This window comes from Etheostoma cragini, chromosome 22, assembly GCF_013103735.1.
Source record: "Etheostoma cragini isolate CJK2018 chromosome 22, CSU_Ecrag_1.0, whole genome shotgun sequence".
NCBI classification, from domain to species: domain Eukaryota; kingdom Metazoa; phylum Chordata; class Actinopteri; order Perciformes; family Percidae; genus Etheostoma; species Etheostoma cragini.
Genome location: NC_048428.1, coordinates 16,937,039 through 16,951,816, shown reverse-complemented (window position 1 = coordinate 16,951,816; position 14,778 = coordinate 16,937,039). Strand labels below are relative to the sequence as shown.

General features: G+C 40.9%; 2 protein-coding genes across 27 annotated transcripts in view; one reads left to right on the top strand and one right to left on the bottom strand.

Annotated features, from left to right (window-relative positions):
- kif9 (kinesin family member 9) overlaps nt 1-2,311 on the top strand; it is a 14,682-nt gene extending 12,371 nt beyond the window's left edge. The window contains exons 18-21 of the mRNA XM_034862543.1: nt 1,138-1,302; nt 1,411-1,490; nt 1,713-1,790; nt 1,896-2,311. Coding sequence (XP_034718434.1) covers nt 1,138-1,302; nt 1,411-1,490; nt 1,713-1,790; nt 1,896-1,985 — 413 coding nt within the window. The 3' untranslated portion in view covers nt 1,986-2,311. The remainder of the gene's footprint in view (nt 1-1,137; nt 1,303-1,410; nt 1,491-1,712; nt 1,791-1,895) is intronic.
- A 991-nt stretch (nt 2,312-3,302) lies between these two features.
- Nucleotides 3,303-14,778, bottom strand: part of scrib (scribble planar cell polarity protein) — a 68,906-nt gene continuing 57,430 nt past the window's right edge. For 6 of the 26 annotated variants that reach the window (XM_034862533.1, XM_034862534.1, XM_034862536.1 and 3 more), the window contains 14 exons: nt 14,164-14,286; nt 13,388-13,498; nt 12,947-12,997; nt 11,570-11,737; nt 10,979-11,138; nt 10,646-10,865; nt 10,469-10,558; nt 10,196-10,378; nt 9,152-9,292; nt 8,428-8,567; nt 7,812-7,849; nt 7,237-7,311; nt 5,519-5,573; nt 3,314-4,117 (listed from right to left, as the gene is read on the bottom strand). In XM_034862533.1, coding sequence (XP_034718424.1) covers nt 3,981-4,117; nt 5,519-5,573; nt 7,237-7,311; nt 7,812-7,849; nt 8,428-8,567; nt 9,152-9,292; nt 10,196-10,378; nt 10,469-10,558; nt 10,646-10,865; nt 10,979-11,138; nt 11,570-11,737; nt 12,947-12,997; nt 13,388-13,498; nt 14,164-14,286 — 1,692 coding nt within the window. In that variant the 3' untranslated portion in view covers nt 3,314-3,980. Of the gene's footprint in view, nt 4,118-5,392; nt 5,423-5,518; nt 5,574-7,236; nt 7,312-7,811; nt 7,850-8,427; nt 8,568-9,151; nt 9,293-10,195; nt 10,379-10,468; nt 10,559-10,645; nt 10,866-10,978; nt 11,139-11,569; nt 11,738-12,946; nt 12,998-13,387; nt 13,499-14,163; nt 14,287-14,778 lie in introns of all 26 variants that reach the window. The other 20 variants (XM_034862514.1, XM_034862515.1, XM_034862520.1 and 17 more) reach the window with 12 other exon arrangements.

The window sequence follows — 14,778 nt, the reverse complement described above, 5'->3', positions numbered from 1 at the left end:
GACTCTTTTATGATCCTTTTCGACATACTATACTATGACTCTTTTCGACATCCTATATAATGGCTTTTTGACATACTACTCTATGACTTTATGGCTTTTTGACATACTATAATATGACTTTTTTTTTTTTTTTTTGGACATACTAAACTATGACTCTTTTCGACATCCTATATATTGTCTTTTTCGACATATGATTTTTTTATGACTTTTTTCAACATACAGTACTATATTATGACTTTCTTTGACCTACTATACCATGTTTTTTTCAGTCCCTCCAGGATTTTGCAATGTCGCAGCTCCCGCAGAATCAGGCATTTTGGGCACAATCAGCACAATTTTCGGAACAATCCAAAAAACAAACAAAAAACTGACAAAATATACTATGACTTTTTTCTATGTACTATGTTGTTTTCTTTGACATACTATCCTTTGACTTTTTTTGAGAAACACTATGGCTATTTGTAACGTTTTTCCACATACATCTCTTTTTAGACAAACTCTTTGATGTACTCTGTGCCTTTTTTTTTTCAACATACTATGTTTTTTGTACCATACTATGCTATTTATTACTTTTTTTGATTATTTACATTTTTCTACACTCTGTACTATTTGGTTTTGAACCCTGTGCCTATTTGTTGTGAGGCTCCAGACTTAACCATTTGGTCACTGTGCTGCTATACAATACTATGGTTCAGTACTATATGCTGTGGCCTATTTGGACATACTATGCTATTGCTTTTTGTCGACCTGCTATATTATTATTTTTTTGTGATTTTGTTTTTTTTGACAGACTATACTATGGCAATTTTATTACTTTTTTCAACATACTTTGTGTAACTTTTTCTGACATTTTTCTGACTAACATAATGTACTCTTTTTTTTAACATACAATGACTTTTTTTTTTACATACTAGTCTTTGTGAATTATTTTGACAAATACTATACTTTGGCTGTTTTGGCTTACTATCCTATAAGTTTTTTCGACATACTATTCTAATGCTTTTTTGTGACTTTTTTTCCCCAATATACTATACAAGGACCTTATTTTGGCATATTATGTCTTTTTTGACAGGACGACAACTGGATGAATAATCACAGAAGACATTCAGTGTTTAATTGTTTAATACATTTTTTCAGGTCAGTATTTGGTTAAGGAGGGGGAGCCAGATGGCACTTCATTGATGCAGCTCAGAGAGCTGAAGGCCCTGTACCGGCAGAGATATGAGGTGCTACGTGACGTCAAGGCAGAGGTCAACTATTGTCAGCGCCTTGTGGATCAGTGCAGGGAGCGCCTGCTTTCTGGTCAGTTCTACAAATATCTTGTATCTTCTTCTTTCCTGCTTTCATGGCTGGAATATTTGTTCCTATTAAACGCTTAGAATAATAATCAATTGCTCATGTGTGTCCAAGAATTTGAGAACTGGTATGAAAAGTCTTTCCCGGTACCTGAAGAGGAGCTGGACATAACCATAGATAGGACCCTTGAACAAGTGAGTTTGCCTCACATTTACCACATTGGGTCTTTAGTGGAGAAAATGTTTCTGTATAGTTTTCCATAAAGCAAAGATGTAAAGAAAAAACAAGTGCATGACTCAATCAAACAAGGATTATATATTTTTTGTGTGGAGAGGAAATAATTATAGTTTACCATGTATTGGAAAAGTTGCAACTAAATTTTGGTATAAAATTATCTGATACCCTGCTGATCTTAGGGGGAGGATGACAAAGGGCTTCTTCCTGACAGCTCAAGCTCGGAGTCTTTCTACAACGCCCACTACAGAATGAAAAAGGTGGTTGTCCCATTCTGTTTTTAGATCTAATGAACAACTCCTTATTTAATCAAATAGCACATTAACAAGCAATAATGCAAAAATGAAAGCTTTCTTTCTCTACAGAGGAGGGCACTGTCCTTTACTCCGGCGCACAAGAACTCGTCTGCAAGGTCTGGACAGAGAAGACTTCCTCCTATTCTACCTATTAGCTAAGTAACTAACTAAAGTGTCCACATGTGTTAATTGTTGTAGTCATTCACTTCTTCTCTTGGGGGGGGTTTCCACATCTAGTCGAGCACAAAAGACAACACAATGTATCAGCTTCGTAAATGAAAAGTAAAATTTATTTTTCCTGAACCACAAAATAGACTTCTTTGGTTGTACAAATTCACTAGTTACAGTCTTGTATGAGCGCTAACCCTAGGACTTCTGACCTTTTCCCTCCAACCTAGTAAAAGTAAAAGCCTCCAAAGAGAACTCAAGACAAAAGAATAAACAAAAACATGAAACACTGCATTAATAATGTAGTGAAACCCATCAGAAAAAAAGATTTACCTAACAAAGTTAAAAAAAGAAGATATCAGCCATTGCAAATGTTTTAAAACAAACTGAATTTCAGTCAGTGAGAGCAACATGGAAAGCTATCAATTGAAGAACCTACATTAAATTAACACAATTGCTACTATACCGTGATTCTGCAGAAATACCAATCAGATATGAACATAAACTGACAGTATGTCAAGCTGTGAACTGAATAAGAATGTCTTGAGAGGAATCTCTAATTGTTTTTTGCCTCTCTCTCTCATTAACAAACCAATATACATGCAGAGAGCATCCCAATACCAAGCCTGTCCAAATCTAGATGCGTCAGCAGTCCAGACACTCACTTGGTCAAGGTCAAGATTGGCTCAGTTTCAAACCCAAAGTTTGCTTTCCTTTCAGTATTTGTACATTATTCACACAATAATAAATGATTTTTCAGTGGCGTCAGATTTAAATAAACCATAGACAGAAAAATAAAACCCCTGCTACCTTCACGTCACTCTGGAATATTCCAGATAATTCACGGTCAGAAATTTATGATTCACATTGATAAAAGAATACCCTAAACAGGGCAGGATGAGTACCGTTAATTAATGATACTAAAAATGAGTGTAAAAATGAATGTTTCCAAACTTTAGTATGTGAGGCTGTGATCTGTTTCTGTAAAGCTGCCTGATCAATGCTTAATGGGAATGTAGCACATTCAATCACAAGTGTGACACAGATGTCCAACAGCTATACTTCGTCCAAGCTATCTGTTTTGTAGATATGATTCTAATAATAAAAAATAAAGTACAATATAAATTCATTAGTTGAAATCTTTGATTTAGTGACCCATAACTATCTTTAAAATTTAAAGAGAAATCATGATAACCATCAGTCTTTGTGCTCACAACGACCGGAGGGGTTAAAACAGTGTAAAATAGAAGGCCTTCAATTTGAGTAAAACGCTGAAAACAATAAATTAAGATATACTGTACGTTCTTAAAAAGCAGATCTGTGGCAGTGCAAAAAAAGTTATGTAGCATTTTTTCTTCTTCTAAAAGCTCTACACAATTTGTGATTGTGAAGGTAGCAGGATGTTCTCTCCTCAATTAATATATACACTCCTGTCTGTCCAAGTCTCAAGAAACTACTGACATTTTACAAATCTATTCAATGAAAGCCTAAACAATATAATTCAAGAAGTTAGTATAGATGACCCATTTCTTTTCTCTTCCAGTATGCATTTTTCTTTAAAACAGTAAAATCATTAGAGGTGCAAAAACTAAACAACTTAAAACTTCGGTCACCACCTTTTTAAAATAAATCAGTTTCTACTTGGTAAACCAAGTGTACAACAAAAAGAATGGTCTGTAAGTAGCAATCCTAGCTAACCACACTATCTTTCTTGCCAACGAGGGACTGTTGAGCAACTTGCCATCTCATCCACAGAGTGTATAGGCAAGACTGGCACGCAGGATATAAGTGAGTGTGTACGTGTGGCGACCATCAGCGCCGTAGTCTCTGCAGTGGTTATATATGGGAGAGTAAATCTCGCTATACTGACACCGTGTTTAGTGTTTGGTGACTCTGCACCTTTTATGGATGCACTTGTGTGTTCCACAGTGCATCTAAATGTGTGTGTTTGCGTTATGTCTTCGGCTTTCTTCTTAGTGTGGGGTGTTACGTGGGCATGGCGGTTTCCAGGCTGCGACGGCCCTGCCTCAGTTTGCGCTTGTTGCTGTACAAGGCCATCTCCTCCAAGGCGGAGGTGGCAGTCAGCGGGGTGGGTAGCTCGGTCTCAGGGCGCGCAGAAGGCACTGAACAACACAAAAACAGACAGAATAACTTCAGTAACATCTATCGAGCTGCTGCAGTTGAACTTCTTTTTACATGACAATCACTTCCCAACAGCAGCTGTGGTGAGGAAGAAAAATGAAGGCAACTGGACTTATGCGGAAAGTAGATGGATCCCTTAAACCTGCGAGAGAAGCCCCACATTCAGATCACAAAACAAGCAAAAGCTTTGAGAAGAAAACTGATATATTCAGTGACTGCATATTTAAACCAGCCACCTCAATGGGCTCTGTATTTAAACTCAAGGGTCAATGCCATTAAAGTTACTGCAAGAACAACTTTACAGTCTCTTTAAAAGTATGTGTTTACTCAGTATGTTTACATGCACTTCAGTGACTGGGTTATGGTCGGCTTTTCAGTAAATTAATTTCTTGGCCATATTTGTGCTTAACTGGGTTTCTAATTGGCATTTTATGCATGTGCAGGACAAAGACATGATGTGCCAGCAGTGTAGGTGGATGAAAGGAGATACTTACATGAAGCAATCCATCCATGCATAAAATCAATGGATTGACTTCTGATGACTGATATGTTGCATGTACTGGCAGATTTACAAAAAATTTCAGTATGCCATAAAGAGCCTATGTCATGTCCTAAAAAGTCATAGTATGTTGTAAAAATATAATAAAAAGTGAGTCATAGAATAGTATGTCTTAAAATATTTTATAAAAGAGTCATAGTAGAGTATGCTGCTAAAAAAAAAAAAAAGTGATAAAAAATTAATTTCAGTCAGTGGGGATGCTAATGTCAAATTAACAGAATCCCACTACCTTACGCAAAATTTTGCATCCAGTGTCTTTTGACAAATATACCGATTGAAGACAAGTTACAAAATGTAATAATCCCATTATTTGTATAACCCAGTTTCATGTGTGCATGTAAACATCCCAACACCAACATGATAATAGAATCACTTAGAGCTCCCTGTAATTACTAGTTTCAGTCAACACTAATTCATGCACAGTCTGGATCACGGTTAGTGTGAGATCATTACTTTAGACGCAGAAAATTTCTCTTCCACTTTGGTCCTAACATCAGATGCTGCTTCATGTGTGGTGGGCAGCAGCAGGCAAAGCACACCCAGGTAAACACGTCATAATATTAATACCTGAACCCACAGTTATGCCACACAACTAGCAGGTTAGACTATAAATGCACAAACTAACACACACTCTTCTCACATGTTCAATAAATACAATCTCATTCAGACCCAAAAACACATGCACACAGAATCCTACCAATAGGAGCTGCTTATCCAAGGTAGTCACCTGAATCAAAGTGGATAGAAGAAATTAAGGTAACAAATGCATTGCTTATGTCTGTTTAAAATACAATTTGAAATACTGCATAGCTCCACTACTCACTTGGGTTGTTGGAGCCGTCGTCGATGAATTGCAAGTCATCAACTGCGTCAGGGGACTGTAAGAGAAGACGAGACTGTGAATAAGCAGCAGCTGTGTTTTAGTAACCTATATCCCAGTGGAAGCCGTCACCATGTGAGCAGTGTAGCTGGCAGCGAAAGGTTGTGCCAGCCGCTCACTGCCGGTTTAGCAGACAGCGCTAAAGCTCCCAATCTGACAGAGCCGCATAAGCCAGAGTACCTCTACTTGACTACTCCCCCAGGAGATATTGGCATGTTAAAGGAAAGGGATGTTACATTAGTTCATCAGTTCCCGGGGTTTGTTGTGTGGTGTAGGCACATCCACACAAGAGACCAGTAATAGTACAGCACCAACAAGAGTCACCAATTCACAACGAAAAACAAAGCAGCATGTTTTCCTTTGTTATTTGTGTTGAGAAGTTGTTTATTCTACTTAGGGGCACTCTCAGCGGACCCCTACGAGCTGCAAGCTGAGGACTGACCGATCAACCATGACCGACACTTTTTACAACAATTACACTCAACTGCGTCCTCTTTGTTACGTATCTGATATTTCTCCAGTAGACCATAGAACTGTGATTGAAATCTAGCATCTTTAACCAGATCTTTTTTTTTTGTATGAATATTAATTTAGTGTTTAATATTATAATATTAAAAGCACAGTGTCATATGTTAGAGGGAAGCTGGTCTTTATTGAGTTTCTCTCTCATGTTAATTGTTGTTACATTTGTAAATGTTTGCATTGTTTTTATTTGGATTACAGTGTTCTGCTGACTTGTGACCCACACCTTGCAGAACGTAGCGGTCCCTTGTTCTGCATCACCATTTTGCTTATATAAATATACACACAACCTTTAAAGACTACTTTTGTCAATTCATATGCAGGAAACATTTTGCAAACACTTAAATACGTATAGTGATGTCAATTAAATTACGTCCGCCAAATGAAAGAACCCCACTGAGGTCACTGTGCAACAATCAAACCACACAAGATCCCACCATCAGGGACGTAGACTAACAGTGACATGTGATCACAGATGATTCACCCTACAAATAAAAAGACCACTTAGAGACAAGCTCACTACAGGATTCTACTATTTTTCTATTTCCACACAGAGAAAATAATTTAAACTATTTTACACAAACCTATGCAAAACTTCTATCCTAAAAGGTTGCCCAGACCCTTTAGCAGATAACAGTTTCAAAGCGTGAGAGGAGATCTAGAGATGATGTTTTACCTCTGTCTGATTTGCGACACATGCGTGAAACAAGACAGCTGATGGAAGTGAATGTGAGAGTGGATGAGTGTTTGTGGTCATTTCCCCTAGAACCAATTCTGGTTAGTGGGGGAATAGAAAAAACCTGTCTGCATCTCAGCAGCTGTTGAGTGTTATTGTCTGGGATTGATTGAGTTAGCTAAAAGAGAGAGATGAGGGTGAGGAGTTACTGCTACAGATGCTCTTACATTTGTAAGTGGTAAGTGGGAGACCAGGAAGGGGGAGGCAGAACTTACCCAGACTAAGTTAGTCAGCCAATCCCTATGGTGCACAGCAGGAAGTACTTATCATTTAAGGGGCCGAACCCTAGACCTCAGTCAAACTCATGCCTCTTAACAGAGAAACTAGAAGGGGGAGGCAGAAGGGAAAGCCAGGGGGTAAGGGAGGAGGCCGAAGCCCCGGCAGCTCAGCATGCAGCCAATACCTGGATGTCGTATACGGGTTTGGAAGAAGGAATGGCAGCAAACTGTCGGTAGTCAAACTTCTTTGACGACAGGGACTAGAAGGATAGCAAACAGGAATGAGCAAAGGAGTAGGGGAGAAAAAAAGAGGAAAACGGGGGTTGGAGTAATATAAAAAGGAGAAGAAAAGAATGGAGAAGTCAAAAGGAAATTGAATAAGGGATGAGGGAATAGAAAAAGGAGAGTAGGGAGGCAGAGAGGCTAATGGGTGATTTAAACAGCCAGCTGTGGCATATGATTTGAGAGGAGTGTGTTCTTAGCTCTGATTGGCTAGAGTGACAATGAGCAATGATGGATTAATGCAAATGTGATTTGAAACTAATCAACTTTTTCCCTTTTCCCAGCTTGTAAACCAACAATCTTAGTTGTTTCCTGTTCTCAAATTGAAGTCAGTGTTACAGCTTTGCTCAAATATTTGCTGATTCAAGCTCTCCATGTCCCTTCAAAAGATGCAGTAAACGGTTCACACTGAGAAAGAAGCCAGAGGAAAAATCTGTCAAAAACAAAATGGACATTAAGGAAAAAGTTTAGCACTCACCAGCCGGCCCGGAGAGGTTACTCCTCGAGGACTGAGCTCTGTGAGAGGAAAACAGGAAACGTGAAGTTAACAGAAAGGCAAGGATGAAAACATTAAGCTTTAGATTTCATTTGCAGTTAAGTATAGATTTGTACAGTACTTTTTAAAACAATGATTGCTTCACAAAAATAAATTTTGCAGGGTATAACAGAAGTAAAAACAAAATTGCAAAACAGCAGGTAAGAAAAGAAAGAGAACATAAACTAGTCTTGAGAATTTTTTTACAATGTCATTAAGTTGGATGATTGAATTTTAAGTATATGTTTATACTGTGTACCTATGTTAACTGTGTCTCCGTGTCTCTTGGTATTTTAATATAATATCCATTTGGTGTAATGCATGTATGACCTTTTATTTATTTGTTTTAAGTGCTAAATCAAATGAGGTAAATATTCTAAAAATGAGAGGCAAAGACAGGAAATGCTTAGTGTCCCTAGTGTGTAACATCCAGTACACACTAGTTAGCTGACCTTGAATTTGTCACTGTATTAAGAAATTAACGCAAAACAATGACTTAAAAAGAAAATACTTGTCATGGAAACAGCCTTTAGCGGTATAACGCAGAGCAGCTTCCTACCTTCCATGGGTGTGGGAGAGGGTGTTGGGGCGGGCGAGGGCGACTCCGTCAGCTGGTCTAGTGTGCCACGTTTCTTCCCATCCCGAGACTTGGCGATGACCATCTGCGCTTTCAGTGCATCCTGCTCCAGAGACTTCATTCTACAAAAGAAACAACCACCATCACATAAATAATAGAAAATAAGGAAAGAAATACAGAGACAATGACTGACGGAGGCACACACTGATACGGATCGGTGTAGTGCCACTCACTACTTATTTTGGGTGCTCCTTGTCCTGGTTTGCCCTCACAAACAACCAGTTTAATTTAATTGCACAATAAAAAAGGGAGGCATTCCAGGAAAAGGACTACCTACGGCTAGTAGGCTTACCCTCAGCTCACAGAAAGCTTGCAAACTTACTGTGTAATGTGTGTTAGTAGAAATAATAGTATGGAAATCAAGAGGACAACAAGGCGCAAATGAAAAGAGTGCTGCAGGGAGGAAGAAACAAGACAGAGAATAGAGAGGGGGAGGGGAACCAGAGGAAAGGTAGAAACAGCAAAGACGTGCAAAAGCAAGACAGCACTAGAAAGGCAATGGAAGCACCGTCACAGTGTTGCTGCGAGTGCTTGCTTGGACCTTTCAGAACTCGGCCTCTAGCAAAATAACCCAATGCCAAAGCACCCCAGCACACCCCCACGATGCCGTGCGTCTGGCCCTGGTGGCTGGGGCCAAGGAGCAGACCTGAGCTGGGAGGCTGCAGAGGACGAGGAAGAGGTGGGGGGCTGGGGGGCCGCGGCCTGAGATGCCCTCACTCTGGCCTGGTAGAGCCTCTTAGCCAGGTCCTGCTCATACTGCCTAACATCTTCCTCTAGGCCACAGGGCCTGGGCCCCCGTCAGGCCAGGGAGAGGGACAGACATGAGGAGGGAATAGGACCAGAAGTGCACCAGGAGGAAGGAGGAATATGAGAAGAGGAAGCAAAGAAAGGCATAAAGACAGGAAAAGAGAAGAAAACCAAAGAATGGGAGGTAAAACACTGACATTTAGAAGAGCCATGAATAATAAATAAGATCTGTATTCTAGACATGAAAATAGTTAAGAGGAGACGGACACACACAGGACACAGAAGGGACTGAGAACTTCACTGCACATTCAACCTTGTTCTCAATCATTATGGCATCATGGTATAACAGTTCAGCAGGAAACCCCAACCCTCTCTTATTAAAACACGTTCTGACCTCACTTATCAGCCAAGACGTTACTAAAGGCCAGTACAGTTTGTTTGAAAAATAGTCTCTAGTTTATATATTAATTTATAATCAGAGGTTTAGTTAACTGATAGAATAAAATAAAGAAAATCTGCCACTTCTTCTTAATATTTCAGTAAAAAAGAAAAAAGTTGCTGTATATTGCTTGCCAGGATTTGAAATTCTATTATTACAAAACATAAATGTTTTACTGAAATCAGTTTTGGTTCTACTTAACAAAATGAATTCCATTTTAAAGATAATCCAAGGATTTAAAAGTCAGCCCAGAATGACAGTTATCAGGAATTGTTAACATGATTGTCATTGGCAATGTGACAGCGACCTCTTTGATGAAAACATATTGCTCTCTTTACTGGTTCCTTTATGCTTACAGATACGTTCATTCTTATAACCAATAGCTAACAGCTATCACACTGCATTACGGGTTTATCCAACTGTAGAATTCGTGATTCCTTTTTCCTTTTAAACATCCCTTTTAATATCAACGTACTAGTAATACACAGTTAGATGCTGATTTACCGTGCTGCCCTCCACATGGCTCTCTTCTCAGCCTCTAGAGCTCGTTTCTCAGCAGGGGACAGGTCCTTGTCGAGGGCCACAGCCAGCTCGGGGCTCTGCATACGGAGTTTCTCTTGATGTCTGCGCTCTGCTTTGGCTGTGCGGATGGGAGCAGCCGAGTCCCCGGGGTACACTGGGATCAGACTGACAAGACCCAAGTAGCAGTCATGACTACAGTGACAAAAACAACAGCAAAGAGACCTTATTCAAAGGTGTTGCGTGCAATGTAAATACCCAGTCATGGAGTTGGGCCTCTGCTCCAGCCTGAAGCTGTCCTCCAGTGAATTCCTCTGAGACTCTCCTTTACCATCAACAGAGGAAGGCCTACATAAAAAACAAAATTAAAAACAATGTTTAAAGCAATAATAATAATAATAATAAATATAATATTAATAATAAACAACTTGTTACCCTGAGCTGCCACAGTAGCTTGGTGGCGTGACGTTGTAACTTGGTGGTGTGGCACAGTGCTGGGATGGGCTGGTTACTGGCTCCACGTTGTACTCCACTCCATCCAGCAACACTTTGCCAGTTGCCTTCATCTGCGCCACCTGTTTAGCCAGGTCCTCCTCCTCCTCCTCCTCGTCTTCATCCAGCAGGTACTCCCGCGCTCGCTGCTCAAACTTCCTCTCTGGGCCCAGGTAAAGTTAGAGGGTTGTAAATTTCAGTATCAGGTTAGTAAGCTCAGATTTTTTAAATAGTTACTAGAAAGGGATGCTCAATAAAAAAACAATAGAAACACACCTTCTTCCTCCCTCATTTTCTTGAGGTCATCTTCTCCAACAAGAGACACTCGAGGTTTGGGTTTCTCTGGTGTCTGATGCTTCACGTCAATCTCAAAATACTTCTGTCTGTCCCTGAAGGAGCGCTGCTCTGGGCTGTCCCTACCACCAGGAGAAGGACTCTAGGGTAAGAAGAAAAATCAAGGCCCGAATTCAAAATTATAAATATAGTAATAGATAAGTGTTGAGGTTGTAGCATCAGCTATATTAAATGACAAAACAGCTAAATATACAGTAATATTTGTAAAAAGATTTTTTAAAATTGTTATTTGCATTATTGAAGAGCCATTTGCCAGTAGAGCAGAGGATATCACAAGAGAGGCCATAGGAGAAAAATATCACCGAGAAGAAAGAAGCCAATTAAACAACAGAACAGAAACAGAACCCAGCACCATCAGCTGATTTAAGATCAATGAACTGCCAGTCCCGTCACTGACAGAAGTAACATGGCTGTGTCCCAGCGTCTGGGAGCAGAGACACCACCACCGATCAAAGCCAAGCACACCCAGACAGACAACAGGGCTGCTGTAGATGTGGCAGAGGCGGTGGGTACCTGCAGGTCCCAGGACGGCCTGGACAGGCGAGGCACTCCGGCCAGTTTCATATACTCCCGACGGTCAGGTGTAAGGGAGGGCCGGGGGGAGACCTGGCCGGTCAAACCCTTACCAGTTCCCTCCTGACCGTCTATGTCATCATCAAACACCTCGTTGTTCAACTCAGGCTGAAAAGGCCACATAGGTCGTCACCAGACTGTCAGACTAAGAACCAGTATGTAACCACAGGAAGTTTAGAGCATTTCTAAACTTCATTTTTGCAGCTGCATGTTCAATATTCAGCAGAACACATTACACTGGCAGTCACAAACTCCTGAATCTTAAACTGGCTTCTTAACAGTTATTGGGGCTAACTTTAAAACACACCCTACAAATGGACTAGAGAAACTTGTGAGTGAAGCAATGTTAAAGGTGCCCCGCCACACGTATTTCATTACTTTGTGGTAATGTCTGAAGTTCTACCATGGACTCTAACATTTTTTGTGGAAAAATGCCTTGGTTACCTTGTTTCAAGCCATTCTAGCGTGGTATAGAAAGCCTGCAGGAAGACTCAGCTCGATTTGAGACAGTTCTCATTAATATTCAACGAGCTAAGCCGCTTGACTCTGATTGGCTAACAGTCATTTTTTTGCCACCTATAGCCTGTAAACATAGAGGCTTCAATGAGGAGCAGGGACACCAGTGCATTTGGGAGCGTTTGTGAGCGCTTTAAAACCTATTAAAAGGTTTTTAAAGCCAGTCGGCCGCATGCGCCCGACTGGCTTTAAAACCTATTTTATACAGTATGCTTAAAACTCATAGAGGACAGCAGTAGAATTTGTGATGCTGTCGGCTCGTAAAATTAAAGGATAAATGAAGTAATTTAAAATTAAAAAATAAAATTTAAAAAAAACAAAGTTATTTAAAAATTATATTGTGAACAGGGTGAATCGAGATCACGATTTTATGACGATTAATCGTGCAGGCCTAGCTAACAGCTAGCCAATAAGGGCCTGGCTATCAGCATCCTTTACCCCGCGCAACTGGGCGAGCTCATGAATAGTAATTAGCTCTGGCAACATGACGTCAGTCTGACCAGCTTTTGTAATTGGCCTTATCTCTCTGCTTATTTCTTTTCAGCTAGAGCTGACAGAGGAGGTAGCAGTTCATCAACACATTCTCGACATAACAAAAACACATACAGACCTAACATATTTCAAAAACTGCGAGTAAAAAACAATTTTGTGTGGCAGGGTACCTTTAAGGCAATAAATCTGATTTTGTGAAGACAAAAAAGTCCAGTCCTAGAATATAATACAATCCCCACTTTTTCAAATGTAATTTCAAAAATCAAACGGCTGTGCTTTGAATATTTTTTGATCAATTTGTTCACTCACCTCTGGAGAAGGTTGCCTTGGATGGAAATTGTTCCTCACACTGTACAGGTCCTGTTGGGCACAGTAGGATGTGAGTAAAGATAAGTAAACTCAGAGTGAGGACAAAGACCGAGACAGAGGTACAGAGCGGGCAGACTGATTAGCATCTGGGATAATATATATATAAAAAAGGGGGATTGGACATTAGTACATGAGCCACAAATGGATGGACGAATGGATCAAGACTCAACACCAGTATGAAAGATGAGGCCACTGGAGAACAAAAAACCAACGATGAACGCATTCCACACGTCACAGCACGTCACAGGCCCCCCCTGACATGGCGCAGGCTCCTTATAGGACAGCCTGCTCCAGTCAGGAGGGAGCGGGGGCGAGATCAACCAATCAGCACAGCATGCTTTTGTCGTTGTGACCCGGGGGAGTCCGGGCAGCACGGCCTACCTGTGGCGGCTCCAGAACTGCCAGTGAGCGAGGCACGGCGGCAAACGCCTTGTATGCCTGCTTGACATTCATAGGGAACTCGTCGGGCGAGGTAGGGGAGGGGGCACGAGGCTGCAGGGGGGGAAGTTTTTGGGGGGGAATGGAAGGTTGGGTAGGTCCATATGGTAAAGGAGCCGAGGGGAAGAAGAGGAGATGGGAAGGACGGACAGACAGAGACATGGGGGAGAGGACAGACTATGAAAAAAAACAGCAAAGTTGAAGAAGACTGTGGAGGAGAACAGCATGGTGGCTGGTTTCATGTGAGAGAGGAGAGGTGTATGCCAGAGAAAGAGAGACAGTAGAGCTTGGAAACTCCAAAGCCACGACAAACTTTTTTGCAGGAGCACCTTCGTAAAACGAATAGGAAGACGTGAGATGAAATCAAAGCTTCTTCATTATTTACCAATTCAACTATGCTGCTTGCCAAAGAAAAAAAAATAAAGTGGAACATTTCAGAAAGCTGTAATTATGTGAAATGATTTGATTCAGGGGCTCAGAGTGGGGCTGGACGCTCTGTTTGAAGGTGTCAGTGGTCTGGAGGTCACAGACTGCAGAACATCCACAGACTCAACTCCACTGTGCAATTAAATACAGGTTTTCCTTTTCTTTGGTTCAAGCCTCTTTAGAAACAACAAATATCGGTATCTCTGCTGCACTGCTATGAGACAGTGTTTTGGGGCTGTGAACTTAGAGGGGGTGGATAGAAAACAGCACTATGTGGTGGTGAGGGGTCTTACAGAGGTCTGGGAGTTGAAGGGGGAGGGGCCATGCTGGAAGGGGTTAGGACTGTGGCCGTCTGGAGTGGCAGGGGAGGGACTCTGCCGCATGCGCCCGACTGGCTGGATGGCACCCGGTCGTGTCTGGAGAGGAAACAAAATATATTTTATGGAAGAGATCAGTCAAGGCAGTTTTGGAAAATTTAGCCGAAAATCACAAATGTGCTTCACAATCTGTTCAGCACATTACAATAAAGAAACCAGACGTAAGGATGAATGACAACTCAAAATGTACAAAGCTAATGGTGGATATGAATCAGAGCATAAATCAACATTCAGATTATTTGTCCATGGTGTTTTTAAAGTTTAATACCTGTTTGTACCAAAAACATTACCTACATATGATGGTCTCATCTTTTTTTCTACCTCTTATTACAAACACCCAGTGTCCATCCAGAAAGTTACTCTAGATGGAAAATAGTAGCTAAAATAGTGTGAGAGACTAAAGAGGGGTATGTTTTCACCCCTAGCCCTTACCACTCGGTTTTGAGAGCCAATGGCTAGGGGTCAGACGGAGGGGAAGGGGTAAGACAGAGGGGAAGGGGTAAGACGGAGGGGAAGGGGTAAGACGGAGGG